The sequence below is a fragment of the Contarinia nasturtii genome, unplaced genomic scaffold (assembly GCF_009176525.2).
Source record: "Contarinia nasturtii isolate CC-2019 unplaced genomic scaffold, AAFC_CNas_1.1 Cnas_scaffold_2615, whole genome shotgun sequence".
In the NCBI taxonomy this organism is placed as follows: Eukaryota; Metazoa; Arthropoda; class Insecta; order Diptera; family Cecidomyiidae; genus Contarinia; species Contarinia nasturtii.
The window spans coordinates 1-10,474 of record NW_022199935.1 but is presented as its reverse complement, the minus strand read 5'-3'; the positions used below and the strand labels follow the sequence as shown (position 1 = coordinate 10,474).

Below are 10,474 nucleotides of genomic sequence, written 5' to 3'. Positions count from 1 at the left end.
GCATGTTGTGGATCACAGTGCAGAAAAGTTCATCTTACGGATGCTAGGGGACGGAAACCATTAGCTAGTTTTTTATATTTCAAGTAAAAACTAGGAAAATTAGAAAAAAACTAGCAAAAACTAGCAAAAACTAGAAAAATTAGCAAAAATGATTTGATCCGCCATTTTGATATTGTGCCATGATTTGGTGACTAAATCAATTTTACAAGTCGACTATTGAAAGAAACAAATACTTTATGCACGATTTTGTGTTAAAAAAGAATAATTAAACTAATTTCCACTATTATTATTGTATAATTATTCAAAACACATAAAAATATGTCTGAACAACAAAACGTCAAAATACTTCATTGTGTCAGTACAATCATTTGATTGTCATTTGACAGAACAAAAAACTAGAAAACTAGCAATTTCATAAAGGAATATTAGCATTATTAGATTATTCAAGCAATAAACTAGTAAATTAGCTAAAAACTAGTAAATTAGCTATAAACTAGAAAAACTAGCATTGGTTTCTCTCCCCTAGTACGGATGTAAGACATTTTATTTTTATTTATGTCAATCATCCTTTTATTACAAGTTAGAGTCGATAATTGTTTAATTAATGTTATACTAAAATTTTCGTAACTAATTATTACTGTTGGACTACAATTTGTCCAAAAGTATGTCGAGCTGGTACATGTTTTAGTGCTCTTTTCCAATCCTAGTTTCGCTTAAGCTCAAGAATAATTCTTGTCATTTGGTTTAACGTCAATGTTTTATGTGAATTGAATTTAATATATTTTTCTAATGGCAAACGTTCTGCACGAATTCCCAGTCGCTTCGACTTGGCCAGTCTCAATGGTTGTCGATTTCCTTTGTCAAAAATAGCTCCCAAAACATAGCAATCATCGGCATTAAGTTGTTCCAGTGCATCTGGTGCATCCGGTGATAAATAAACTAGTTTTTCAACTGGAAACACATCCGTAATAAAATGTCTTACATCCGTAAGATGAACTCTTCCGCACTGTGATCCACAACATTTTTTTTTAAATAAAAAGGAATTTTTACCGAACAAAATTCTTGTTTTTAATCTTATCAAATTGTAAAATTTTGAAATAATAATGAAATCATGGATTAACAATTAATTTAGATATTTATTCTGAATACTCACCAAGAAGGAATTGATGCTAAAAGAATTGAATTCGGTCTATTTTCACCTTTTTTTTTGAAAAATAGCAAAAATTGAAAGCAACAAATTTCGGACTTTTTTATAATTTTGAACTATTTAAGAGCAATTTTCCTAAAAAGGTGCATTTATTTATTTATTTCGACGAGCTTTTGAATATTGAGTTGAAAATCACGTTTTTAACTGAAAACTAAGTAGCACTGTGTCAACGAAATCTTGTCTATTCGACACTTTTAATTTTAGACTTTGTTGATTCACACAAAAAACTGCAGCGAGTTGTGCATGCAAACTGGTCGCTGCTGCATTCAATATCATTCTGAATTGAACACGATTCTCTACTTTGGGTGAGACATTCAAATGCTCGTTTCTAATTCAATATGTGTGAGTGTAAACCAAAGTGTTCGCGGCATTCACACGGTTGCAAATTGTTCTCTCAATGTATTACGATCAACCATAATCGGAAAAGTACTTACGGTACAAAGAAAAACGAAAGCGAATGAACTTTATGTGATTGCACTTCAAATGTCAATATCACGGAAAATAGTTCGAGATATTCGAGATTTGTGCATTTGTGACCTTTTATTTTTCCACCAATTGTAATAATTTGAAAGAATAAAATTGCATTCTATTAAAGAAATCGATGCACATTTTTTATTTTAGTCAATTTGTCTCTATCTAGCTTTGAATCAATTGGAATAATCCAACATTTATTTATTCAATAAAAAGTAAAAAGAATAATTTTTCGTTTCTGGATTTATATTTGAGAGACAGTGTTTTTATTTTACAATTTATAACAACAAAATTACAATCCAATTGACCGATTAATTGAGAAAATCGTTGAATTCTACAATCACTGTTATTCTATTCTATTTATTTGTTTTCATTTGGGGCATAAACGGATCATTGGCCAGATTGTAATTAAATGCGTCCAGAATATTTAATTTATATATGATGATTGAATTTGAGGCTAAACACGGCGACTGAATATCCATTTAAACATATTTTGTGTATTCATATTGTTCACCTATTGTCCTACAACCAAATAATTCAGCTCGATTCAGAACGGTGTAAAATCATCAATTTTAGTCACAGTCCATTTTCCAAAAGCAATAGCTTCAAAAATGTTTCTCGAAAATTGACTGTAATAAAAATGATATATTTAATGAAAAATTGCCGGTGACCTGCATCAATTGACCACAACCTTTGCAATTATATATGACTAAATCATTATTTTGCTCAGTTGTGATGCCGTCGCTTGTTGTTGTTGATCAAACTGCATTTTTGTCAGAGATTATACGGTCCATCTAGAGAAAAGGTAAGAAAAAAAGGGTAAGTCACGAAAAAAGACAGTCAAAATGGATCCATGCACTCATAGCAACTTCAATGTAATACTAAATAACCTACACCCATCTAGGCTTGTCAGTGGCGAGTTCTCTCTATTCAAAACTTGTGACAGACTCTCGCTTGTTCTCGTTTACCGAAGAATTCCGTATGGGGACGATGGTTTTGGTTGATAGTGGCTTCGTTGATGCCATTATCGAATGGTTCAAAAACTGGTATGGTGACCATGAGTCGAAACGGTGTTATATTGATGACAGCTATAACATGAACACAAATTCAAAGCTATGGTATGAATTGTCAAACAATATGCCAAATTTAGAGAAACGAACATTTTTTGACAAGTATAATATTTGATACCATAGCTTTGAATTTGTGTTCATGTTACACAAATTCAGTACAAATGGTTTACGATCTAATCAATTTTCACTGAAGGAATATTTAATTTGACGCGCTATATCTCGAATTTCCTGGTCCGTAATTCTGTCATTGAAACCACAGTCCAATATTAGAGCTGGTTCATTTAGTCTCATCGCACGCCACAATCTATGGAAATAATGAAAATAATTAGGTTGTTCTTATGTCTTCCAACAGTGGATGTATTTTTTTGAAATTGAAAACCACAAACGACAAATTTGTTTTTTCTACCCAGAATCAAATCATTGGCAAATTTTCTCAAATAAAATACCGACTCAAATGCTAGATATCCGTTTTTGGTTTTCAATTCCAAAATAAAAAGATTATTTTAGCTCCAATATGCCAATGGTAAAGGCCATACTTCAAATTTCTCCATTTAGTCATTGTTTCTCTTCTTATTTGCAAAAATTGTGTATTATGTCCTGGGCCACATCGAATATGATCGGTTTTCGGCTGACCAAGTGTGCCCAGTTGTTTTTTTTTGTATCACAGATACTCGCTGCTATTATACGCTTCTGTGAATGTGATAAAATTCAAATTAAATCAAATAGTGGAATAGTAAATGAGTTCATTCATACCTCGTCATTCGAAGTGCCCATTGTTGATGAATGCAAATAAACATAATACTTTTGTCGTCGATTGTTTGACATCTCCAACATTTCTTCATAATCAGCTTTGGTTAAGTTTTCTAGTGGTGGCATCTTTTTCTCTTCGACCAGCCTTAGAGCAATCTAGAAATTACACAATATACTTCTCTCGTAAAGAATATACCTTTCACAATAAAGCGAATCTATTCGTTTTGTAGGTAAGAAGATAAACAAAAGACTCTTTTTTTGAAAAGAGGGTGAGATTGATACTGAAGAGGTAACTCATTTTGTATCAGTTTCACCCTCTTTTGTTTATCTTCTGGCAGTGATGATATCCAATCAACAACCATTTGATTTTTATACGAACAGCAAATGCGATGACGAAATCAATTGAATTGGTCGCAAATTTCTTTTAAGACACTTCGGATCATTTTTTTATTTGAAAAAAAAAAAAAAATATGATTTTCTGTAAGAAGAGGAGATTCTTTGCTTAAAATCCATTTTATTCATAAAAACCGAATTAAAATTGAATTTTGTTTCTATAAATTTGTGTTTAGAATTTAGTAACACTTGTGACTGGTGGAGCATCAGGTCTTGGCAAAGCAACGGTCACCCGATTCGTTATCAAAGGCTCAAAAGTGGTGTTTTGTGATTTACCAACATCAAATGGTGCGAACGTAGCAAAAGAATTGGGTCAAAATGCACATTACATACCAGCCGATGTAACTTCCGAAGAAGATGTCCAGCGTGTGCTGTCGGAAATTTCCAAAAATTATGGCAAACTAAATGTACTAGTTAATTGTGCCGGCCTAATGAATGCCTATATCACATACAATTTTAATACAAAAAAGCCAATACATCATGAGGATTTTATAATAATATTGAAGGCATGTATGAAGGTATTGAATTCATGTCAGAAAAATAACTTTTTTTTAAAAATGAAAAAAAATATTGTTGAAATTCACAGACAAATGTTGTTGGAACTTTTAATGTGTCACGATTGGCCGTTGGATTAATTGGTAAAAATACGCCGGACAATGATGGATTACGGGATGTGATTATAAATACTGCGGGCATTGAAGCATTTGATGGAGTTCAAGGCCAAACTGCTACTGCAGCCGCATCAGGGTCAATCCACAGTTTAACAAAACCGATGGCGACTGATTTCGAAGACATTGGCATTCGTGAGGTGGCGATTGCACCTGGCATTATTCAAACACCACTGAACGATCAAATTCCAAGAGGTAGCAGGTGGAGGCTATTGTGAAAGAATGTATTCCAACACCAAATCGATTTGGTCATCCAGACGAATTCGCACAATTAGTACAAACAATTGTCGCTAATCCATACATTAATGCCACTACAATTGAATTATCCGCTGGACTTAATTTGCAAATTTAATTTCTATCCAAATATGTTAGACCGAATAAATTACGAGAAAAAAAAATCGTTGCATTTATTATTTAGAAATCATCGTTTTTGTGATACAAAATTCTATAAATTAATGTACTATTTCGATGTTGTACAAACCAATACAAACCAATGACTATGCCATCACCGATCAACTCTAGTTTGGTCAGTATATCGACTGGCACTTTATTTCTTTTTCATTTTGGTTGTTTGTTTGACTAAGTTTTTAAAAAGTAAAAATCGACGTTAATACATCGAGAAAGAATTTTTTTGTGTAGTTTACTTTTTATTTATTTTTTTATTTCATTTTTTTCTCTATTATTTTTACTTGTTCCACCGTTTTTTGTTCACGTCAAACTCTTATTTCAATAATAACTAATACCGTTCTTCCACATTTGGACGAAACGAAAAACGAACGAGTAAAATATGATATCAAAATGTGCCATTAGCTTTATTTTATTCAAGTCAATATTTTCGGAGTATTTTCATTTAGTAAAAAAATATCATCAAATGTGAGAAAAAATACAGATGTCAAAATGCCAATTTAGTCTGGTTGCTTTGAATTTTGCCATGTCTATTTTCTCCGAGTAGCTTTTTTGCGTAAAATATAGTCTGTGCAAAGTTTCACGTCATTAAGGTAGCATACAGGCATGGCTACCATACATTAATTCAAATTATTAATAATAATAACTGCACCGAACAGCGTTCCTTCGCCTTGGTGGTTTATTGAAAATAATTTAATTAAATAAATATAAATATGAAAGCATCGGAATAAAAGACAAACATATGAGATCTATGCGCGAAACCCGAATACAAATATATTTTGCTCAAAATACAAATGGAGAAAATCTAAACGTAAAAACCAAATATCTTTGAAGTCGGAATAAAAGTAAAATAACTCGACTTATTTTATTTTCACGCGCAATTTGTATACATTTGATTTTTACGCTGAACCAACGATTGGAAACGCTGTAGTTTAGTGTTTAATTGAGTAGGGCGGCGCCACCGTCTATACATACAAATGTCCATTTAAATCAGCGCCATCTACGCTAAAACATACTTTTGGTTGAAAATAAAACGCCGACATTGCGCTGAACATTTTTACTTTTCCGCACACCTAGTGTAGGGAAGGTATTGTATTAGGCCAAAAAATTAAAGTCATCCCAAAACATGTTTTCTATGCATATTTAATGTAGAAAACACGATTGGAGATGATTTTGGGGCATATTAATGTGCGTCGCTGTGTGTGATGTGTCCTGTGTCCTGTGGCGTGCTGCCAAAATTTGTTAACTCGATAAATCTTTTTCCAAAAACTCAATTCAAATTCTGACTTTGCAGGATGATTTGGGACTACTAGGAGACGTGCTGATTAGTTTTTGAGCAATATCTGTTGACCGGTGTAATTTTGTTGGGTCCGAATGGACACAATCCATACATTTTACTTTTTTGATCATTTTTCAACCATTTTGGTGACACGATGGTTTCGTGCTCAGACATGAAATTCAAAATCTGACTTTACGGGATGATTTGGCGTTACGAGGAATAGATCTGGTCAAATTTTCAACGACATTGATTGATCGATGTAAAACTTAGACTGTGAAGAGGCACTTATGAGAAAAATGCCTTAAAATGATGCCTTTCAATTTGAACGCTGAAAGACTGTGTAGTGGGGGTTTTTTGGCACGAGAAACCCGAATCTGATGTTAGTTTTAAGATGCAATCAATTTTTCACAGACTTTTCATACAAAAATCGAAAAAAAAATTCATTTTTGTATGAAAGACTTGCCTTTGTGGTACTGTAATGATGTGAAACTTTGAACAGGCTATTTTTTGGATTGAAATTTCTTTAGACTTAGTATGTCAAATTCAATAACAAATTCTTACATTATGATTGAGCCAGTTTCATATAACGTTGCCATATAGCAGCCACATGAGACCTATTTAGAATGTGAGTGTGCACACTACTGTGTGCGTGCACTGACAGAGTGAAAATTACAGCCCTGCAAATGTTTAAGCAGAAAATAACTTTTTTTTTCTATTTTGAGGCAAAAGGCAGATTTTTTCATCTCAAAACTCAGAACCAACACAAGTTGTTAAAACAGCGGTATTAGTCATCCAATTCTCAATAATCATTAAAAACGAATTCAAGATGTCAGAAGTCGAGACGTAAAACGAGTAAGAAGAAGATTTGACTTGTTTGAGAAAATTCTTTGAAAGCACCAAAACACTGGCGTCTATTGACTTGAAAAATATAATAATTTGGCCTTATATTTTTTAACAATCCATTTTATTGTTTCGAAGTATTCATTATTTTCTCACAAATACATGTACAGTTCGCTGATCAAAGTCCAAATCTGCAGCCGTTCACAGCGGTAATGTTCAGGTAAAAAAGAATTGTGTTAAAAGACAGCTCAGTTCATGCTATACTTGGCTACACCGTATATAAAAGAACTATGTCGAAATCATTTGGAAGTTTTCTTTTAAAATAAATCAGAATGAATTCATAGATTTTAAAAATGTTTTTTTTTTACAGCTGATCAAAATATTCAATTTGGTAGTAAATCGATAGTCTACGCAAAATCGCACAAAAAAAATCAAAGTCCTTTAAATTGACCAAAACCGTGGTTGGTTCAAGTTTTAGTGCATGCATTTCGATTTTGAAATTACAAGAGTCAGTTGATGACGTGACACTTTTACTTCTCAATAAAGAAATAATCAATAAAATGCATTTGTTGAAAAGGAGTTTCGTTTATTAAAGTTATTTGAAGAATGAAAATAATTTTAAACATCTGTTGAAAACACTTCGAATCAATGGGATAGTCTTTGTAACAGTTTTATAGATAGCTTCGTCGTTTTAGCTCAATTAAACTGTATTCGGTTTTTGTGTTCGCCCATTTCGTTGCTAAGAAAGCTTTTTCAGGTACCATAATCACCAACTTCCGTGCACCCGTCAATTTCATTCGTTCTTCATTCAATGTAGCCAAATCTATAACACCATCGACACCGTCTCGAGGAAAATCAATGCTTAATTTTCCTAGTTTTGGTGAATTGCGAATAAATGGTAGAATTTCATTAGCAGAAGATGAATGAAAATTAACTTCTTGCAAATTTAAAAGATTTTTTGCCAAAATCTCCATATTTTCCAAGCTTAAATCCATGCCATATAGATGTAGACCCCTCAACATGACCAGTGACGACAATCGTATTACGTCAATCTTTCGAACGATCCACAGAATCATGGTTATAGTTAGTGGTGATGAAAGTGATGCCATTTGTTCGAAACGTTCAGAAAAATTTTCTGCACCCTCTAAATGAAGTCGTTTGTAAAATCCATTTGCATGCAGTCTCTTCAAATCGTTAAAAAGGTTCTTATTCACAGCGTATTCGTCTAAATGAAGTTTCAATTCATCCAACTTCAAGTCACTTTCGGCAAACGATTGAAAATTATTCACAAATGTGTATGTATCGGTCACAATGGTTTTGATGGTCGTATTTTGATGAAAAAATGTCTTCAAAGCGATGCTTTTGGTGCCATCACAACTTTCAATTAAAAAATGTTCAAGTTTCGGATACTTTTGAAGAAGCCATTCATTACTGTCGTATATGATACTACAACTCACCTTAAGTTCCTTCAAATCAGGACAATATTTGAGGAAACTTTCGTACAGTTCCATATCAATAGCACCAGCGTTAAAATCAATGACTTCAATGTTTTTCAATGAATCTTTGATACATTCTATTTGTGGTGCGGTCACTGTCACTGAATCGAATGCAATCCTTTTCAATGCTTTATTGCATTTTGATTGGATGTATTGATAGAGTCCGATATCATCATCAAAAATCATAATATTTTCGATGAATTCGTTGAAACCATTGACCGGGTGATCAACATTGTAAATTCCATCGCTTCGAATCTCAAGCTCATCTTTTATCGTTTTTTGGTAGTATAAGCCGGTCGCACGATGCATTCGTTTGCATGTTTGACCAAGAGCGTGAAGTTCAACGACAGACAACCATTCGAATAATTCCTCTAGGCAATCCAAGTTCAGTTTGAAAATGTCCGATGTTTGATGTTGGTTCTTAGCACCGTGAATGTGGTTTTGATTTTCATCGCATTCCATGGCCTCAGTCTCCGTTTTTACTTGATTTATAACGAGTAATATTGTTAGTTGATTTATTGGCATCCAGTTTATCAAACAATACAAAATATGTGGAATGTACAGAATTTAATAATTACAGACACTTCAAGCTTTATACCAATATAATAATAATCGAAATATGCACATTCACGGCATCAGATTCGAAATGAAAATGCAGAACGAAGGTATGTTCGTTTCAAAACTCAGAACTATAATGACAGAGTTTTACGTATCATCTTTCCATAAGAACACAGCACACATAAAGAGACTACTAATTACTCAATTCCAAGAACCATTCTAAGTTAAATATGAAAAGAAAGTGCCGGAAGTCGAGACGAAAATAAATGAGAACAAATTTGTTCAGAGAAGTCATTAGAAAGACACTGGGTTCAAGCCTATGAAACTGGTGCCCAAATATTCTCTCTTATTTAAATTCTTTCCTCGCAAATAATTCTTTCTCAAATTAGTGACCACTGATCAAAGTCAAGTATACACCAGTTCATATAATTAGTGAGATCCGGTGAGATCAGATACAGGTAAAAAATGATTTTTCGTAGCATTTATTTCCAACTATTTAACGAAGATTATTTCAAATTGATTGATTTAGTATGAAATTTTAAGCCATGTTCCATTACAAAGAGATTTCTTTTGGTCATTAACTTTGTTCACACGTCATGTTACGGTCTAGGGGTCCAGAGGTCGCAACGGGGCCCCGACCCGAACGCCCGACCGATGACCGCCCGAGCCCGACCGAAAAAACGGGGACCTTAGACCCGAAAATTCAATAAATGTCGTGTGCCCGAGTTCGGGGAATCACGGGTTTCGGTAAAAAAATTAATTTCGGGTCGAGCTCCGGTCGGACTCGGGCAAGGACACAGGAAATATGAACCAATCTTACGTGGTTTGTCATTTTTAGTCGAGCCCAAAGAGAAACTCAGTATCGTCGGTAGAACAGGAGCTGGAAAGTCTCCGTTGATTAGTTTAATTTTAGTCTCCGCTTAGCATTAGTCGATGGCGATATTATCACAGACGATGTCAAAAGGTCTTTGATCAATTTACATGTGCTGCGATCGAGAATATCAATTATACCGTAAGATCCAACTCTTCTCTCAGGCACCCTACGAAGGTAATTTCAGAAGTTCCGATCTCGAACTCGAATAAAAACAAAACATTTCTTTTATAGGAATTTAGATCCATTCGAAGAATATTCAGATGACGACATTTGGAATGATCACGAAAATGATGAGCTCAAAGAATTTGTATTGAACGATAATGGATTGGAAATGCCGGTTCTAGTTCATGGACACAATTTCAGCACGGGTCAAAGACAAATCTTATGCTTAGCTTGAGCGATTTTGAGAAAGAATTGCATCATTATTCTTGACGAAGCAACAGCAACTGTGAACCTTCGGTAA

The 10,474-nt window shown here is 33.7% G+C and overlaps 1 protein-coding gene and 1 long non-coding RNA gene across 2 annotated transcripts; one reads left to right on the top strand and one right to left on the bottom strand.

Moving 5' to 3' along the window:
- Positions 1–2,874: 2,874 nt before the first annotated feature.
- On the bottom strand, positions 2,875–3,666 carry LOC116348680. The gene is made up of 3 exons (XR_004201851.1): positions 3,502–3,666; positions 3,285–3,438; positions 2,875–3,052 (listed from the first exon to the last, which is right to left on the bottom strand). It is a non-coding gene; the product is annotated as an uncharacterized LOC116348680 (long non-coding RNA).
- A 302-nt stretch (positions 3,667–3,968) lies between these two features.
- Positions 3,969–4,911, top strand: LOC116348677 (3-hydroxyacyl-CoA dehydrogenase type-2-like). The gene is made up of 4 exons (XM_031779747.1): positions 3,969–3,978; positions 4,075–4,409; positions 4,478–4,754; positions 4,817–4,911. The coding sequence occupies exons 1-4, from the start codon at positions 3,969–3,971 to the stop codon at positions 4,909–4,911; spliced, it is 717 nt and encodes a 238-aa protein (XP_031635607.1).
- The last annotated feature ends 5,563 nt before the right edge of the window (positions 4,912–10,474 follow it).

Coding starts and splice junctions, on each gene's coding strand:
- LOC116348677 (XM_031779747.1), top strand. Junction 4,410..4,477: donor TATTGAAGGCATGTATGAAG/GTATTGAATTCA, acceptor TGAAATTCACAG/ACAAATGTTGTTGGAACTTT. Junction 4,755..4,816: donor GAACGATCAAATTCCAAGAG/GTAGCAGGTGGA, acceptor TTGGTCATCCAG/ACGAATTCGCACAATTAGTA.